The sequence below is a fragment of the Zonotrichia albicollis genome, chromosome 3, assembly GCF_047830755.1.
Source record: "Zonotrichia albicollis isolate bZonAlb1 chromosome 3, bZonAlb1.hap1, whole genome shotgun sequence".
Taxonomy (NCBI): domain Eukaryota; kingdom Metazoa; phylum Chordata; class Aves; order Passeriformes; family Passerellidae; genus Zonotrichia; species Zonotrichia albicollis.
The window spans coordinates 80257950-80278120 of NC_133821.1; the positions used below are offsets into that span (position 1 = coordinate 80257950).

General features: G+C 41.0%; 1 protein-coding gene across 1 annotated transcript in view; it reads left to right on the forward strand.

The window, feature by feature from the left end:
* The first annotated feature begins 20 nt into the window (after positions 1-20).
* Positions 21-20171, forward strand: part of SESN1 (sestrin 1) — a 79737-nt gene continuing 59586 nt past the window's right edge. Inside the window, exon 1 of the mRNA XM_005485067.4 lies at positions 21-725. Within this exon, the coding sequence (XP_005485124.1) occupies positions 462-725 (264 nt within the window). The 5' untranslated portion in view covers positions 21-461. The remainder of the gene's footprint in view (positions 726-20171) is intronic.

Sequence of the window (20171 nt, forward strand, 5' to 3'; positions counted from 1 at the left end):
GTCACGCGGGCTCCCCGTGCTGGGCGGGGCTATTTCCCCCCAACCCCGCGTGAGCGGACTGCCGGGGGTCGGTGGCGGCCCCGGCGGGGAGGGCTGAGGGGCCGTCCCGGGAGAGGCAGGGCCGGGGCCACCCCTTCCCTCCATGCCCGGGGCAGGGAGGAGGAGCCGCCGGCGCCGCGGGGTGGTGGCCGCCCCTCTCCCCGCCGGGAAAGGCGAAGCTGCAGCGGCGCCGCTCGCTCGGCAGCCCCGGCGCGGGAGGGCGGCGGCTGTCGGGGGCACCGGCCCGCGCTGCCCCCCATGCGGCGCGGGCAGCGGGCTCTGCGCTCGCCGCGGCCGCGCTCGTCGTCGTCTGTGTGGGCGGGCTGGCGGCTGCCGGGAGCCCGCCATGGGGCGGCCGCGCCGGGGCTGCTGAGGAGGAGGAGGCGGCGGCTGCGGCGGGGGAGCAGCGGCCGGGCGGCCCCATGGAGGAGCGGGAGGGCGAGGTGCGCTGGGACGGGCTGTGCAGCCGGGACGCCGCCGCCCGCGCCGCCGCCCTGGACACCATCGGGCAAGCCGTGCTCCGCCGCGCTGAGAGCGTCGCCTCCGGGGCGGTCGCCGACGGGCTGCCGGTGCCCGTCGCCCGGGACGGGCTGGGCGAGGCGCTGGCCCGCCTGCTCATGCTGTCCAAGCGGTGCCCCTTCCCCGACGTGAGGGAGAAGAGCGAGGCGATCCTCGGCGGGGTGCAGGTGAGCGCGGCACGCCGCCCCTTCGGCTTTGGGACCGGCCCGCGGGCTCTCCCGGCCCACGCAGGGCGCCCTCAGGGTTCATCTGTGCCCCGAGGTGGGCGTCTGATCCACCCTGTCAGATTTATTCCTGCAATTAATACGTGCTAAGTGCTCCTCACCCCTACGGCTTTCTCCCTGAATAAACACTTGGAAAAGCGTTATTGAAAGGCAGCGGGGGGAGGGAGGGGGAATATCTCACTGAAGATACTCAAAAAACACCTGGATATGTTCCTGTGTCACCTGCTCTCGGTGATCCTGCCTTGGCAGTGAGCTTGGACTGGATGATCTCCAGAGGTCCCTTCCAACCCTAACTATTCTGTGACAAAGCACGAAGTCTCTCAGTGGAATTCACCATAGAGGATTTGGCAATGAATGGCTGGAAAGTTGGGGCATCCCCAAGGAAGCATTAAAATGACAACTTTAGCGCTCTAGTTTCAGTCTGTATGATCAGTGCTGTGATATTACCCTGTTAACTTTAACAGAAAAGCAGGAAGGATTTGGGTATTGATATTAGTGTTGCCAATTGAAAATATAAATGGGAAGTCTTGGAGCTTTTACAAGCCATGTGAGCTTGTTGTTAAGGCAGAGCCTGTCAGAATGCCCTTCTTGTTTATTGGTAAATAGCTTTTCCACTGGCATCGATAGGATCCAACTTTTTTTTTTTTTTCCAAAGGCATCATAGGCAGCCTAGCCAATAGAGGATTGCATTTACTGACCTAATGCTAACAAAAATAAATGTTACTTTGTACTCTTCCACTCTTGCAGTCTAATTATAGTTACTTGCATTGCGATTCTCTTGCTCACCTCAAGTTTTTGCACAGATCTCAGAATTCTTGTATCAACGGGTCCAGCAGAACTGCTAAAGCTGCTGCTTTTAGCTGCAGAGTAGGAAAAGGAAATTCGGGGATTTCTTTTAATCACAAGTGAATACAGGGAGCTGGGCTTGGAGATAGCTGCCTGCTTCTCACTACTGTGCTTTTTCTCCCTGAACTTTAACAGGTTGAATATAGAGACATCCAGGGTAACATAATAATAATAATAATATATGAAAGTACTATAGATAGAATAATTTATACATGATATGCATAAATGTGTATAACATAAATAACATTTTATGTTATTATATATATAGAAATACATTCTGGGTTTGAGTTATTGGAGCTGAGAGAGTCTCTGTTTTTTTTGTCTAACTTCTTAGTAGTGTGCGGTGTGATCAATACAGTGTAACTTATTGTACCCAGTTTAGGCTGTGTGTGGGGTTTTTCTCAAAGCTGATAGTTCCACCTGGTCTAAGTGAAGAGCTTGACAGCTTTTCTTTAAAAACTGAAGCCAGTGAAACAAGCAACCACCCCAAACTTGAATATTGAGCTGAAAACTTCATCTGGCATCTTCCCTGTTAAAGGTTCATATGAGAAGTGAGTCTGTTAGCAGTGAGAATGAGAGTTACTGCAACAGACTGCTAAGGGAAGACTTGTTTTTGTCAGGTTCAAAATACCAGTCTATTCCAAGGCCAAACAGCTGGTGATCTCTCACCTAGATTTTGGGGTGAGGTCAGAATACAGGACCGGATGACTCCCTTCTATGTTTTTATGTATTTGAAGTTAGTGGTCTGTTCAAGTTTTAGTGTGGTTTAGAAACTTTGTTACTAGCTTCTTTTTTTTTTAAACTAAGCCAAAAAGTTCTGGCAGAGAATGTCTGTCTTCATGCAGCAAATGCAAGTTCAAATGCTGTGGTCCTTGCTGGTTTGATTAATAAACATTGGTGTCAAAGGTTTAATAGCTGTGAAACCAGCTGTACACACAAGGTGCAGTAAAAGTTTACCAATAAGTTAAGCAAAATAAAGTCAAATACAACATTATTTTAAGAAATTTTTTAAAAGCTTCTTTTGTATATTTTCCTTTTCAGAAGCATAGATCTAAGAGAGAAGTATTCTGTATTTTATCAATATAGACTGGCAAATCTTAGGTCTTGTGTCTGTACTTATAAATGAAAATTTTCATTGTAATCTTTGCATCCAACAAACATTTGTTGGAGAAATAATCCAGTGCAGGTGTTCTGTTTTGAGTGCTGAGGACTATTGTCAGGCATGAAATGGTTTTCTGTTGTTTAATCACCAAGAATAATATTGTTCAGTTCTCTGCAGTGAAGATGGCGGATAGAGCAAAGTGTTAAATTAATAGAACTTGTGGCTTTCAGCAGTGCTTCCAAAGGTTAGCTGCTTAAAAATGTGAAATCCCATTTGGATCAGCATCAGCACTTGTATTACTTTATCTCCCTGTTTTGGGCTCTGAACCAATACTGAAGTCCACAGCAATATGTACAATAATGCTGTCCAAAGTTATTAAATTGCATGGAGCCCAGGGCAGGAGAGGCAACTTTGAACCCAGAAGTTGTCCTGTGAACTGGGGCTCCCCTCATTCTGTCTCCTGTGGGAGGGTCCATCCCAGACTACACCTCTGAGCCTGGACTAATCTATCTCTTTTTGTTCCTGCCCACCCCAGGTGCCTCAATATGGAGAACTGCAAAATGTGCATTATTCATCTTTCAGGTTTGCTTCCAGCATAAATCAGTGAGGACATCCAAGATTAGAATTTTCCATGCAGTCCGATTGCTATTTCTTTCTTTGAGTTAGTGCCCTCTTGCCTGGTGGGGCAGTCAGCAAATATTTAGGCATGAGCAGCTGGTGCTCCTGGTGATTTTGCAGCTTTGTGTCTGGAGCAGGTGGGTAGAATGCATTGTATGGCTGGTGCAAGCTGCAGACTTGGCAGCAGCCTGTGTCAGCATGGCATCCCTCTAAGCCTGCCTTTGTTATGTTTTGGGGTTTCTTTTCCCTGGATAAAAATTCCTCTGATGTATGGTGGGGTACTAAGTGTGCAGCTTTCTTCTTTGCTGTTAATAAATAGCATTAATAATGATATTATTAATAAATAATATTGCTTGTATCAGAATCTATAGAATTAATTATTTCTTAATGTAAATTCCTGTTGATTTGACATTATCCTTATGATTTGACATTATCCTTATGTTCAGGATAATGAGTTTTCTCATTGTAGGCTCTATGTCTATATATGTATAAGAACATATACTTTTTTACCTGAGAGAATACATAGGTTTTCCCATTTAGAATAAATGAATTGTTTTTGTAAGGGTTATTATAAAGACAATGTCAGCAAATGAGTTCCCTTTTTTCTGATTTTTGCTTTTATTAACAAAAGCAAGTTCCTAAAGCCACTTTGACCTCAATGGATAATTTTAAAGATGTTTTAAACATATTTCAATCGCAATGCTTTAACCAAGTGAAAGCAGCTTCCATGTTTGCAGTTATAAATGTTTGATGAGTGGTTTTTGAGGTAAAGCCCCCAAGATGTATGCTAGGTTCTTGGGAAGTTCTTGCTGATGGGGTGTTTTGCATGTGTTTAAAGCACAGTGCCTGTGACCTTGCAGAGTAGTGCGTCACTCCTGCCGGTGCGCTGGGTGCCCGCACACCAACACAAATATATTGGGAAAGAACAGCAGGGGATGTCTAAACACATGCTCATCAACAGTCTTCTGCCAGCCTCTGGTGGATCAATCAGTAATGTAGCAGTGGGATCTAAATACAAGGTGGCTGTCCATAGCTGGAGAAGAATCACTGAAAGGATGGGAATTGATAATTAAAATCTCTTGTAACCATTCAGTGGAGAAAACTCAGCAGGATGTACTGGGTGTGTAAATTCATTCTCTTCATAAACAAAGAGAATACAGAGATGGAGGGCAGGTTCTGCTGGTGCAACTGGATTCTAGTCTACATAGGATAACAGATGACAACAGCATAAAAACCCATAAGTGTCAAAAAGCAGAGAATACAGCACACAGAGCTTGACTGGGGGCAAATATAAGGAAGAAAAAACCAATCTCTGCCTCTTTGAGAAGTAGTCTAATGATACCAAGCACTTGCATTGAAGGGGAAAATTAGTAATGAAAAAATAACTCTACTCTCTGTTGATCTTTTCATTGATGTCAACAAAGGAAACGTATAGAAAGAACACAAAGATGTATGAATAAAGCTAGGATGGTCAAAAACATAAGGAGGCATGGCTAAAATGAATATTGGAAGAAAGCAAGAAATAAAAGATGCACAGATTAGTGGATTAACAGATAATGCTGAGGTGATTGAAATGTTTTCTGAAACGGTTAATCCGGCCTGTGTAGTCAGTAGCCATAAAAGCATAAATACCTTCCTAGGCTGGAGGGAAAACCTGTAGGTTGCTTGGATAAGCAACAGATTTTAAATCTGGTAGGGTCTGGTGAAATTAATTCCAGGGTGCTTAACAAAGCAGCTAGCTGAAGTGATCTCATGTAGTGGATTGTAATTTCAAGATAGTGGAGGGAAGTAGCAGACTCAGATTAATTGGTGCATGCCTCTTCAGTGTGGGCTAAATGGGATGGGATGAAGAGGAAGCTGATGGATTTTAACTGTAGCTCAAAGAAAAAATACTGGACCCTTCATTGAAACACATTTTTGGTGCCTAGGAAAAGAAGTTGAGCAACAGCCAAAGCAGACTTAGCCAGGATAAATTCTTTTAAATCCAGCATTGCTGCTGCTTCTGTGATGGAGTAACAGGCCTTGTGGTGCAGAGATATTCTGTTATATTAATAGATTGATATACTGGAGTCCTCAGTGTTCACATGATAGCCTTATTAACAAGCTGGGGAATTGTGATCTATAAACTGCACCTTAGTGAGTAAAATTAGCTGGACAACCATCCCCAGAAGGCAGGTGAGGTCAGGTAACAAGTACTTGGTACAGCCTCTACAAGGTCCAGTCCAGCAAAGGCTTGATTAACAAATTTTTATGGTTTGTTGAATGGATTACAAGCTGGGAAGGAGAGTAAGAAAACTGGAGAACAATAATATAATTTAAAATTACTTTAATATTTATTGTGAGTTTGTATAATATCTTCTAGTCCTTTGGAGGTTTTTTGTGAAGAAGGTTTGAAGTACTTAGTGGTGGTGTGGTCAGCTAAAAGGAGGCTTAAGATAATATATTCAAAAAGAAGTGTGATGAAAAGGGATGAAAATCCTGCTGCAAAAACAGAGAAAACATGAGCTAGAATGAATGAACAATGCATCTAAATTCCAGAAAGACTTGGATTGGACATCTGGGGAAAATTTCAGTATTAGGATAGACTTATCCAGTCATGTTCATCTTTAGATCTAAACTGTTCTTAAACATCAGGCAGGAGTGAGGTACTTACTTGGTCTCTCCCTGGGAAAGGGAGAGCATTGCTAGCTGGATGATTTTTCCTTCCAGCTTCTTTTTCTGTCTTTTGTATTGGTAACTGCTTGAAGGGACTTCAAGAGCCATCTGAGTCCTTTCCCTTTGATCTTCAGGAGTGTATTTACCTGGCAAACAGTGCTCAAACCTGTGGTCTGAAACCTGTCTCATACATAAAAGAATCAGGTGGGCTTGAAGGGGTGGTTTTGATTATCTCTTTGTTTTCTCAGGCCTGCTGCTTTAGTGGATAAATGTATCAGAATTCCAGAGGCTGCTGAGGGCTGTTAGGGCACAGAAGAGAGGGGTCATGTGAGCAGCCAAATGCATTTTCCTGTCTTAAAACCTTGAGGGACCGATTGGGATCTAGGCTTGCTTGGCAGAGGACATGGAAGGGAATATCCTTCCTTTCCAAATCCTGGCAAAATGCTTGTATCATTTAAATTAAATGGGCATCCAGAAAGGATGGGAAGGTTGCTGGTCATAGCCAAAGCAGACATTGTGTCCTCTGCCACTGTGGTAGGACAAATAAAGCCTCTGCCAGGAGAGGAGGTAGTGATTCCCCTGTGTGCATCCATAAAGGATAAAATAGGAGTTACTGTTCTGTTCCATTGCTGTATTTGTTCTAGCAATGTGAATTCACAAGAGAATTCACTCTTTGCTTTGTGTTTGAGCTCTATGGTGCACACTTGTTAAGAGTAATAAGGGTGAAAATTATGCTCATTGCTCCCAAATGGTTTATCCTGATTCCATTTATTCCATTCATTTCCATTCATTTATTTCAATGGTGTTATGGAAGACTGCCTAACTTTCCAAATCTTTAATCTTCTTGGGCGTAATATTTGAAAAATTACTTTATAACTTTGTCTAAAGTCTTTTTTAGCCTTCCTGTACAACACTAGTAGTTTTCTTTAGTGAACATTGAGATCTCTAGCTAGGCAGATCTGTTAGGTTTAGGATTTTTGTCCAAGTTAATTTGACTGTGTCCTGCTGCATGATAGGGATATTCCCCTGTGATCCTTACTGTTGGTCAGCCACCCTAGCAAGGTGTCTCAGTTGAAATTTATTGTCTATTCAAGCTTAAGAATTTAAATATGATATCCTCACTGGTGCTGGCAAATCTGATCCGTCTGGAAGCTGCCTAGTCCCTCTGCACAATGCCAATACCCAAATCAGTTCCTGTTTCCCACAGTACTCTTCTATACAGTGAATTAAAACATCTTTTTTTGTAAGTTCACTTCATAGCAAAAGCATGTTCTGTCTCTTCCAGATATTGGATGGAATGGATTTAATTATTCATTGTAGGGTGCTCCCTTCAAAATCCACATGGTGCTTTTCCATCACTAGTTTAGAAACATCTGTCTGTTATGGGCTTTTTGGTGGTGTTTAATACTCTTGCTTTTGTCAAATTGAGAGAGAATGCTGAAGTAATGACATGATGCTTTAAAATGATCAGTCTTATTTATGGCATCTGCTGCCTCTGCAGTATTATTGTAAACATGTTCTGATGATGGGTCTGTATCACATCTGTGGGGTCAGGCTGATGTTAATGGAGAAGAATTAATCTTGACATGTCAGAGGATATTCTGAGCAGGCATGTGAAAATATTTCTTAAAGACTTAAATGCTCAATAAAACTCAGATGGCCTTATCTCTCTTCCCTGCTTCAGCCTACTTGCCTTCATTCTTAAGGCTTCAGTCTGTTGAGAGAGATGAAGGAAAATTTTCTCTTGCTGAGCTTGTCAACTCCAGAATTGCTGACCTTGGGAATGTCTTTGGTTGGAATAAGGAGTTGCTTGAAAACAGTGGAGGTTCTCAAAGTGATGCCAAGTAGGGCATCTGGGGCACTTCTAATGCTGTTTCTGCGTTTGAGCCTTTCCATCATTTTCCATGCTAATGATATGTGGCTCTTCATGTATGGAAGTGAGCTTTGCTTAGTCAGTTTTTCCTTATAATTGTTGGAAATTATCTGTAAATTTATGAATTTATGTGATTTTTGCTGCATTGATTTTCAGGACATCATAACTACAAATTTTATTTGCATGAAGCACACTTCTGGTAATATCTTGGTTGATATTTATTTTTTTTACTGCATTGAAGTGCTTTAAAACTCAAGAAATCAAACAGCAATGTTTCCATATCTCTTGCTGTTTAGTAATGAGGTAAGCAATTATAGGATGTACATTGGTGGCTTAGTTCAAAAATATTTGTTCCCTGTGTTTTTTTGTTTTTTTAAATAGGAGTTAATACCTAGAGATCTGTAGGAACCAGAAATGCTTCAGCTTGAATGCATTTTGTAAATAGCAGCATCTGTTCTCCTGATCTAGCACTCACTAAGTCACATGAATGCTTTTTTAGATTTTTTTAAAACTTTCTTTTGATTCTGCTTCTCTTTCTAGAGGTAATTTTAGAAGTTGGCTGTTCATTTCAACTCATAACTGGATATGATCCTTTCCAGTCTACACTCATGTTCTAGTGTTCACTTGGGTCTCTATCTAAAATTGTTTCTCTTGCTCTGATTCTAATAGTGTATGGGTAGCACTGATCCTTCCCCTCTCTGCATTGATTTTCCTAGAAGTTCTGCTCTGAGTTTCCCAAAAGTCAATTTATTTATATTTTTTGGGGGGCTTTATAATATAATTTGTTTGTCCTGTTTATTAGTAAATAACTGTCCTCATATTGGGCTTTTGGCATACATTTGGCTGATTTTTGCTCAAAAATGGGGAAATTTTATGTATCTTGAGGAGGTGTTCAAGCAAAGGGAAAAGCTCTAAGATTTTGCAGTCTTTTGTAAATTAGCATACAATATTAAGTAAAGAAAAAGTATGGATTTCTACATTGTGTAAAATAATATATCTTCTGTTAGCCTGACCAAAGCATATTACTTTAAAGAAAATTACACTGTTTTACTGTGACAAGTGCAAAGTGAGCACTGAAGAAATACTTGCTGTTTTGTCATCTTACTCTTGACTTTTTCTTCAGGTCAGGGTTTCTCCTTTTAAAATAAACATAGTGGAAAAGTACTGAATATACCATTGTGGGCCAGAAAAAAAGGTTTTGAAAGCTTGATTATATTTTCCTGTGGATACCGAGTGTTTAAATTTCCAAAAATATGGTTTGCTGTCAGTATGGTTTTCTATTCCAGTAAATTGTTTACAGTTTAACGGGGATTGGAGAGTGGGAAAAGTTTAGATTTCTCTCCAGAAATCAGTGGAAACATGGAAATCTTCACTTGAAGCTACATAAATTAATTAAGCCCAAAAAGTTAAGTGTTGGCTTTTTTTCTTGTTTACTGCCTTTTTGTTGTTTTCAGTGACTTTGACTTTTTTTCTTTCCCTTTGTCTTTTTTTTTTTTTTTTTTTTTTTTTTTTTTTTTTTTCTGGAAAGCTTAGGTTAAATTACTGCCAAAAGTTGGTTTGGGAAGGTGAACTGGTTTAGTTCTATTTAAACCTAGTAAACAATTTACCATTTTTCTTACTTCAGCTTTGTGTAGAAACAAAGTTAGTTCTTTCATGTAATTTTGGGTTAAAAGTATCACCCAGTGCTGTGTTCTAGTGCAAGAATATTACCCAAAAATATACTGGGCTGGTATTTTAAAAATAGAGGTGATGCTGCTTATGTAATCTGATAATGTGTCCCTTCTGTGCAACTGCAAGAACTTACTTTCAATTCAGGCACTGTACTGTAGAAAAGCACTGAAAACTGCTTCTGAAAACACATGGTTTTTGGTTTTTTCCCTGTAAGTTAGTTTAAAATTGTAACTTTTTTCACTATTCTATGCCTTCTGGAATCAGTAATAAAGTTTTCTTAGTTGCAGGTCTATCCTGGCAAGTTTTTGTCTGCCTAAATAGCTGACTGGCTTTGTGGGCCTGAGCTTTGAGACTCAAGATGTAATCACCTCTTCACCACATTTCTCTCCCTGGGATACTGTTGATTGGTACTGAATTGCTTTTAAACGGTTTTCTTCTGAGACAAATATTTTTGTGAAGGATTTCTTAACTCCTAGAGAGTAAACATGGAATAATATGACATTTATTCAAAGGAGGAATAAACCTGAAAACACAAACTTATTTAAAGTTCTGAAGCCTTTCCTGTGTGCATTTTTTTCCTTTTGTTTTCTTTTTTTGGGGGAGAGAGGATGGTGTTTGTTTCTGGGAGGAGGAGAACCACCTCTTTTCTGAAAGATGTTTTTTCCATTGCAGCTTGTTGCTGAGCCTGTTGCTGGTGTTCTGGTGCTACAAAAATTTAGCTTTAAATGCAGCCTGTTTGCCAACAGCACATTCCACTCAGATTCAACTGTTTGGATTTTCCATTGATTTAAATTTTAGTTCTAAACTAGTTTCACATTGATAACCATGTAGAAGAAAGACCAAAGAAAGGAAAAAGTTTAGGAAAAACTTTGTATCTCTGTGAATTTCAAGTTAGTGCTGAGTGCAAGCTTATGTCCCTTTAACAGTACTAAATATTTGGCAACTGCTGTGCACAAAACGTTTTCTGGAGCCCACCATGTTAAGAGATAAGGCCTTACCAGGATATGCTTTTGATAGTTGCTGTAACTTCCTTTGTGTCCATTCTGTCTTTCTTACTTGTGTTACAGAAAAGGTTTTGGAAACCTTATAACTTCACCTAGGTTACATTTTGGTTTTAAGAGTTATGTTTGTAATGGTTGCTTATATTTACCTAGAAATTGATGTATAAATAGTGTTCTGTAAGAGAAGCTTAATTCTGACATTTTTATTGCTACTGTTTTGTTCCACGAGGCAGGAAAATAAGCCAAATGGAAAAGAAATGCTTTTGTCTGGCTTTTAGAAGGCATATTGGTATCTTGGCTTGTAGTGTTCTGCTTTTCTTGCTATTCAGAACATGGCAACTCTGCTTGGCTGATATTGTCTATAATCCGTCAGAAGAGGATGTGTAAATTGGAAATGTCAAATGTTGCTTCTTTTTCTTTCATTATTCAGTATCAGGCCTTCTTGTTAAAGGATTCAAGGTTTTGAGTAAGGTTTCACTAGGAATGAAAGCTGTTTTTTAATGCAGAAGATACCATTTGTAATGTGCAATGTAAAAATCTTAATTTTAGATTCTAAAGGTAGTAGTTAACTCTTTGTAGCTTATACATTAAATGAATACCTGAGATTGAAGCATAGACTGTTCTGTGGTTTTTTGTAGTTTTTGGTATGTTTGTGTATAGTGATAGAAGACTTGGGAGAAGTGCTGCTTTTATACACTCTGAATTTAGTGTGCAGATCATTACTCCTAAGGGCAGTGGAAAACATGGCTGCTTCATGATGCAAAAATTCATTTTGTACTGGTAAGCTGTGCTTCCCTTATATGTGGCTTCCACCTGTGTTCCTCCTCTCAGAGCCAGGTCTGTGGTGCAGGGTGTCACACATCCGCATGTTTTGGGGGCAGGTGCAGTTCTTGGCTGTCAGAGCTCTGGGGCAGGGTAGCCACGTGGCTCAAAAGTCATTTCCAGTGGCAGTCAGTCTTCATGCATGTGCATAAAAACATGCTAAGGCAATTGCAAAGTTCTCATGGGAATCTCACATGGAAGCTAAATGACTTGCTGGCTGTTCCTTCAAAAAGGCAGTTGCTAAAAAATACTTGGGAAGATGCATTTTACAGAGAATAAAATCAGATTTTAATACTATCTTCTAAACCTCTTCTTGATTGTGTTGCGAAACTGAAGATTTCTCTAGTTGCACACTCACTTGGACTCACAAATTCCCTGTTTAACAATAACTTCATGAATAAACATTTGTCTTTTGAGGAATAAAATGTCTTTGACGATATAATCTCAGAGTTTGTGTCAGGGATGCTGGCGTGGGAGGGCCAAAGCTTGAAGTTTTGTTGAAAGTCTCTGGTTTTAGTGCAAACTTATCCCAGGTTATCCTTTACTAATATAACCTGTCTGGTTCTGTCCTGTGTGATGGTCTGGTGTGAAATTTTTCTTTTTGTATCTAGCTGTTTTAGACAGCTGTAAGGAGACGCCTTCTTGATTCTGTAACAGAAACAAACATACATGTCTATCATCATGTGTTTTCCAAACTTCAGCAGAAAAATGAATACTAATCTTCTGAGCATTTGCTCTGTGTACTTGTTGAGGGTGGAGTGACAAGTCCTGCTGCTGAACCACGAGGTGCTGAAAGGAACCCCCTGCTTTCTAAACTCCTTCTCAGAAAGAGGTCCAGGTGTGGCTGGATCCAATCTTAGCCCCAGTGTTCTTTCCTGTACAGTATAAAAGCTGGAGCTGCTAGCAGTGTCTGTATAGGATAGAACAGAGCACTATTGCAAAGCAGTTATAGTAAAGCTCACAGGAAGGAATAATTAAGTAAGGTGGATGTAACTCACCCTACCAATGCTCGTGGGCAGGTCTCTCTCCTAACTTTGAGGAGTGTCAAGAGGGAGTATGCTAGAGAAACCTTACCTTATGAAAGTGGGCTGGGCTTTGATAGCATAAAGTGACCGACTGCCAGTCCCATGACTGCCAGGTCAGCTTAGGAGCTTGTCTGCCAAATCTTTGCCTCACTAGCAGGATACTGAACTGGGGTTTAGTGTAGTTCAACACCAGAACCAGCCCATGGCCTGAGCTCAGGCCACCACTGATGGCTGTGCAAACAGGACATTGTCCAAGTTGCTTGACCACTTTAGGGGTAGATGTGGGATCTCAGCACCTCAGGACTGAGGTGCCGAGTCACCGAGACCACCCTTGGGGGGCTCGGGAGTCCTGGAATGTTGCCAGAAGTGTCTGGTGGCTGGACTTTGATCCTACACGGGAGACGACACTTGTATGAGGATAGGAGGATTTCACCAGAGTGAATGGTGAAGGGATAAGTTAATTAGAGAGTGAAACACAGGGTTTAGGATTTCTGTACCAGGGGGGTTTAGAGAAGTAAGATGGAGGGATTGGGGCGTGTCCTGTCCTCCTTCTTCTTCTCCTCCATCTTCTGTGGTGATGGTGGCACTTTAGGATTGGTTATTACTAAAAGTGCACTGGTTAATAAGGGTGAAAGGTATTGGGGAAAAATGATAAATATTGTATACGTAACTTTGAGTATAAAGATAGGTGACCGCCCCAGAGGGCAAGGAGTGTGCTCATGGCTGGCTGCTGAGCAGACCTCTGTCGGGCCGAGAGAAAATCTTTTAGATAAACAATTAATAAACACCGAGACCAAGAAAAGAACTGAAGCCTCTTCTCGTCCTTTGAAGCGCGGGCTGCCCCAAGGCCACCCCGGGCCTTTCCAGGCCATCCAAACAGCTGAAAATCGGACAGGTAGAGTATCCTGCTACAGCACTACTTGAATTCATTTGTTTAAAAATAAGAGTGGCCAATCCAACTAGACAGGAGTGGTAAAAAGCATTGAGCTCCTTTGTTGTCTAAAAGTGCTAAGAAATATAAGTGGAAATCAAACTGGAAAGAGGATGTGCTGTAAGTTTTTATTACGGATATACAATATAAGAGGCAATCTAACAAAGAACTAACTAAATTCTGAAGCCAAGCATAAATAATTTTGAAATAGAATGAAGTGGTTTTCCTAGGGATAGTATCATGTGAAATATCTTCTTCTGTATGTAATAGAAGCCAGGGATAATATAATTTAATAGCCTAATTTGAGACTAGATTCCTTTATCTGGTACAACAGTAGATTCTGATGCTCATTGAAATCAAGCTCTCCATCCCCAACAGACTAAGACAGTATTCACGTGGATAATAAAGTCTGTAAACTACTTTCTTTTTAAAATAGTGTGATACCACTTACATAGTTTCAGTTTCTGAATATTGAGCTCTCTGAGAAGTCTGGAACCCTGAGACTTCGAAATGGAAGGGGAAGCTTCTTTGAAGAAGTTATTTGAGTTCTTAACAATTCTGAATGGTATAGAATGAGAAGGAATTGAAGCAGCATGCTGTATAATATTCTGTTGCAACAATATTCTGCTACTGTAAGAAAATATAGAAGAGAAGCTGCTATAATGTCTTTGTGGCAGTTGCTTCTCTTCATGTAACTAGATGGGATCATGACACTTCACAGAGTTGGTATGGAAATCTGGCATCATGTGCAGGAGAGCATCCTAAAAAGAATTCTCTCATTATTGATGCAAATTCTAAATTTCTAGAAGGCTCTTACAGCAATCATTTTTATTTCTCTCTTGTAGTGAAGTCCAGGAAATATGTGGGGCAGATTATTTAATAAAAAATGGATTTTATTTTTTTACCCCCTTGGCTCTGTATTTGTATTGGCTTTGCATGGCAAGATTTTGGTTTCATAGCATCTACAGGGGTGACTCCTGTGAGAAGCTGCTGAAAATTTCCCAAATGTCCATTTGGCTCCAATTTGGGCCTGTCACTGGCCAAGGCCAAGCCCATCAGTGACAGTGGTGGTACCTCTGGGATAATGTCTTCTAGGAAAGGGGGAAAGCCCTGGGTAACAGCAGCGGGAGTGAGAGAAGGGAGGGATATGTGAGAGAAACAGCTCTGCAGACAAGGGCAGTGAAGAAGGAGGGGGAAGTGGTGTTTTAGGGGCTGGAGCTGAGATTCCTTTGCAGCCCATGGTCCTGACCATGATGAGGCAGGATGTCCTGCTGGAGGTCTGTGGTGGAGCAGATCTCCGCCTGCAGGTTGTGGAGGATCCCACAGCAGAGCAGGTGGATGCCTGAGGAAGTCTGGGAGCCTGTGCTGTAGCAGGCTCCTGGCAGCACCTGTGGCCCTGTGGAGAATGGAGCTGTAGAGGTTTTTCTGGCAGGATTTGTGACCCTGAGGGGGATCCATGCTGGATCAGTCCATTCCTGAATGGCTCCACCCCACTGGAAGGGACCCAAGCTGAAGCAGTTCAAGAAGAATTGCAGCCCTGAGGAAGGATGCACTTTGGAGAAGTTCATGGAGAACTGCCTCCTGTGGGGACAATGTATCTTACCACAACCCCATTGCCTGTTCCCCTGCATTGCTAGGGAAGAGGAAGTAGAAAAAATTGTGAGGGAAGTTAAGCCCAGGAAGAAAGTGGGGTTGGGGGGGGATAAGATGCTTGAAATTTTGGGTTTATTTCTCATTATCTTACTATGATTTATTAATAATTTAAGTTAATTTCCCCAAATCAAGTATGTTTTGCCTGTGATGGTAACTGCTGAGTGAGTGATCTCTCTCTGTCCTTACCTTGGCCTACAAGCTTCTTTTATTACATTCTGTCTCCCTGACTAGCTGAAGAAGGGAGAGATAGAGCAGCTTTGGTGGAGACCTGGCATGCAGCCACCATCAACACACCACAATATTGGAACTAGTCGTTGGTGTGTTTTCTTGAGAGTGAAATTTAGAATTTGCCAGAATATCAGTGTTTATTTGGTTGTTACAAAGTTGATTGATGTCTCAAAAAACCCCTCCTTTTTGTGAAAATGCGCTGCTTTTGACAAAGTGCTTGCAGGAAAAGGCTTCCTGGGTAATAAATGAAAGTCCCATGAAGAACAGCAAGAAAAATACCCTTAGGATAGCCAAAATCTATGAACATGAAGGTCTCACATCCCAGTCTCTGGTTTGCCTCTCTCAGGTAAGTGGCTTGTGAATGCAGTTGAACAGACAAAGTAGATCTTTTCAAGCATTAGGAGTTTCATGTTTTCATTTAAAGTTGTAAAAATCTTAGAGCATTTGCCTTGGTTGTATCAGTATCTCATTCAAGCGTGAGTGGGATCTGTACTGAACTGGAATTTGAAACTTGCTCTGCCTCATCTCAAAACTTAACTTGGCCCTTAAAATCATTTTTATTGACAAGATGTCACATTGAGAAATAAATACCTGAGGTCTTAAAATTCCCTCAAGTTAGGAGAAAACCACATTTTGTCCAGATGCTGTGAAATTTATTTACCTCAGTCCAAAAGTGCTTAATATTAAAGCCAAATTAGTGTGAAAGCTTTGAAGGCCTTGTAAGGTGGGTGAAGAATTTAACCTGAGTAATGGTAATCCAGTTAGATTAATGAGGTGAGTTGAACAAGAATTTTGGTGAAGACTGAAAATGCTAAAATAATTTCTCCAATCAAACATTAAGTATTTATCTTCTCTTTCTTTTTAGAACACTTCCAAATATGTTGCCTTCAGAAATCTAGGATTAAATACATGTTTGCATGGCTTTTTTAAAGTTCAGCTTCTGGGATCTCTTTTTGAAGAGGGGGAAAGAGTGTTTTGTGCCACAGAAATAGGACACAATTTGGTTTTGTATCACAAGAGGAAAACATTTTTCTTTATTCAGGTTAAATTTACTATTATATTAAACACATCTGTTTAATTCAATTGTTGTGGTAGGATTTGGGCTTTTTTTCCTTGATTTTCATCTGAAGTATTTATTGTCTTAGCAGCAGTATTTTGGGCACTTACTGTCACATTTGGAGGGAACTGCTTTACTGAGAGTACTTACATTAATACCATCACATGATCTAAAAACTATAGATTAAAAATAAACCAGCAGGTACTTCATTATAAGTGTAGTGTACCACAGACATTATCCTGAATAAAGTCCCATCTGCTTGTTATTCTTGGGAGCAGCCCTAAATTGCCAGAATGGCTGCTCCTGTGTGGTGGAGTGAAGCATGCATGTGCTTGCAGGGTTGAGGCCCCTGTGCTGGTTGGTCTGGCCAGAAGCATCTTGAAATGTTGCTGCAGGATTCTGTTTCAAAACTCTCTTAGTACTTCCATTTGTTCCGAACAGTCATGTGTCTCCTCTTAGAAGTGTCAGGTTTCCCTGAGTTCCAGTGGCCATAAGTGTGATCACTGTGCCAAGCTGACACTCACACTTGTCTCTTAATCTGAGAAGTCACACTGTGAGTAGAGAGATGCAGGAAGCACCTTTGGGATGGGCCATATGGAGCCTGGAAGCACAGTGTCTCTATTGATTTGTGTGGTGTATCTTTCAGCAGGGCCTGGCAGGTTAAATGCAATGTCATGAATGCAGCTGCAGTATTTTCAGGACTAAATTGGCTCAGTGTGGGCTACCAGGTGTGCCAGTTACCGCAGCAGTAAATAGACATTCCTCACTTGTACGTGCTTCACAGAATTCCTCATGGAATGAACTTAAGCTGGTGCACCTGCTCAAGGAAGATGTAATGAATTTGAAGGAACACTTGGGGGAGACTTCATGTCTCATGTTTTGTTGCCAGTTTTTGATTTGTTTGAAGTGCCATCAATATAAATGGAGGTGTATTGCTCTAAAACTCTTGAAAAATGAAACTAAAATGTCCCTTTTATCTCATGCTATTTCTGTTTGCAGAACAGTAACATGAAAACTTCTTGAGATGGAGCATATTTTTAGGGGTTTTTTTGTTGGTCATGATATCTTGCTGGTTTTCTTTAGATACAATGTAATAGTAACTGACTTAAAACAGTGATGATTGACACAGTCATAGGAAAGGGAGAAGAAAAATATTAATGAATAAGAAGTTTATGATAGTAGGTGCATCAGCACCTTATATATTAATTATGAATATTCACCACTATATTCAAGTTTTATGCCTATTTCTATTTTAATTCATGATCGTCACTATTTCAGTTTTGTAAGGCGTTTATCTCCGACTGAAACTACCCTAATATTACCTTTGTACTGTTAATGAAGCTGTGGCATCAATATGTCTTTCAAAAAAACAAAACTGAAAGAAGGAAAAAGGCACTCACTGCACAAAGTCACCACATCTGAACACAGGAGGCATACACTCCCACGTATTAAAAAAAAACCCCAAAGCCAAAACAACAACAGAAAAAAATCCCCTACCCAACTACAGTGATGTTTTAATAACTGAAAGAGTTGGGGTCAAAAAGCTGAGGTTTGTGAAGGAAATCAGTCCTGAGTGTGTATGATGGTGTCTTCTTTTGCTGGCCATGGCACTGACTTTCCCCAGTCTAACCAGAAAATACTAGCAGAGGTACTAAGTGAAAATAATGGCCATAATCAGTCTCTTTTCTCTTTCTGAAGGATCTAGCAAAGGATCTATATGAAGGACTTTAGGGGAAATGAAACTATTAGAAGACTTTGGTGAACAACTCTTAACTTTAATTTTGAGCTTATCTGAAAAGAATTTTGAACTAGCACGTGGCACCTAACCAGTTTTTCTAAGAACAGATTCAACAAAAGAGTAGATTCTAGGTGGGAAGAGAGGGGTGACATTTAAGGTTTTCGGACTTTTTAGTTCCTGTTGAACAAAATTAACCAATAAATATGTTTAAGCTATCTCTGGAATTAAATATTTTTTTTCTACTGAACTGTATTATCTTAAGTAAAATAATGTGTTGTGTGACAGTGTTGCTATTTGCCTTTTTTTTTCTTTATTCCAAGAGAGTAAAACTACTGCATTGTCAAGGCTAAAATCTGTTTAAATACTGTTAGTTGTCCCCTATTATAAAGAGAGACAGTGGAAAATATAATTTTTTGGCAGTCCTCACTAGCTAGAAGCAATACATTCTTTGCTGTGTGACTGTGGTGCACAGGAGTTGCTGGTGTGTGCTCAGAGGGACCCTGCATGTTGAAACTTCCTAGCTGCATTTTAGCTTTTATCCTGCTGTATGGCAAGGCCTCATCCAGTGGGAAAGGTGTTCTACTTAATTCAGCCCTGGCTGTAGCAGTGACCCAACAGACTGCTTGTGTCCCCAGAGATTTCCTACTTACTACTGTCTAATGCATCAGAACATAGGTGGTATTTTTAGTGAAAGAAGAAGGCTGAAGTTTGTGGCCTCTTAGATCCAAATACTCTTGGAATTCTTTAACTCCCTTACTATTTGTTTGCAACTGAAAGAGTTAGCTTGTATCTTGGAGGTATTTTCAGGTGCTGTGCTCTACTGTTTCTTACACTTTGTTACTGTTTCCTACAGCCTCCTACAGGGGAATGGTAGTTCAGCCACTTGGGATACATTTAGGTCATGATTGTGACAAAGCTTACAGTATTTTCATTGACAAGTTTGTCGCTTCTTTATCATTGATATATTGTTCACAATAACAATAAAAGAGGTGAGGTTCTGCAACAGATGGCACTATAGGAAAAAGTAACCCTAACAGGAAAATGTTCTCCCTACAGTAGAACAAAAACATAAAAATTGAAAGTTGAAATAAGTTAGGTAGACTCAACTTCTGGTAGTTGCTAGCATCAGAATGCTTTTCTCTTCAAACCTAATGTTTTTGTAGTACAGCTGGTGGTTTTTGGTTTTGGGGTTTTTTTGGTTTTTTTGTTTGTTTTTTTTTTTTTTTTTTTGCTTGGTTGGGTTTTGGGGATTTGTTTGTTTGTTTTAAATGGAATAAGATAACTTCAGATTTCTGCACTTACAGCCACCAACATGGGGGTTCCTCTGTCCTGTGTTATAATTATTTGTCAAGAAAAAGGTTCTGGTTTTCACTAAGTCTCTGAAAGACAATGACGGAGTCTAAAGACAGGAGCTGAGTTCAGGAAGCTTGTGTTTATAACCTGACTCAGGGCTTCAAAACTCAGGATCCTTCTAAGCCTTTAGCCAAAGTCAGTGAGCATCTAGGCAGAACCTCATCAGATACTCAGCCATGCTTAAGGCTGTTACAGGTCTGGAAGTGGGCAGTAGTTCCACGCTTGTGCTCAAGTAAGCTCACTGTGGATCCAGAGGTTAAATGTTTCCTTCTATCTCCTCTCAGGGCTTGCAGAACATGGTGTTCTTGGAGCATGTTTACTGAAGACCTATCAGATGGGCTTTGCACAAAACAAACCAGAGCTACCCCTCCCACTCCTGAGAAATAGCTTAGTGGTTAGAGCTTTTCCAAAGAGTGAGGGCTCTGGGTTCAGCACCTTTTCTCCCTGAGGTGGTTCAAAGTCATGCCCCTTACATGCCTGGGCTCCCAAGATGAGAGAATTGAAGTAGCTTTTGCTCTCATTTCCAGGCCTGTGAACAAGCTAAGAATTGCGTGTAAAGCAGGACTAATGCAGTTGGAAGTGCTGGCTGGGTCACCATCATTAAACAGCTTCACTTTATTTGGAGAGGAGGTGAAGTCACCTTGGGCCCATTAATGACTGGGACTTGGCTCTGTCTTGCTTAAGTGATCTCATTGGTGAGAGCACCAGTCTCTTGGCTTGAGGTTGTGGTCGTGAATAGATGCAGTTGCCTTTCTGTGGTGGGCAGAAAGCTCTAGCACAGTGAGAGGTGAGCTAAGGCACTCCTGTCTTTGGTGC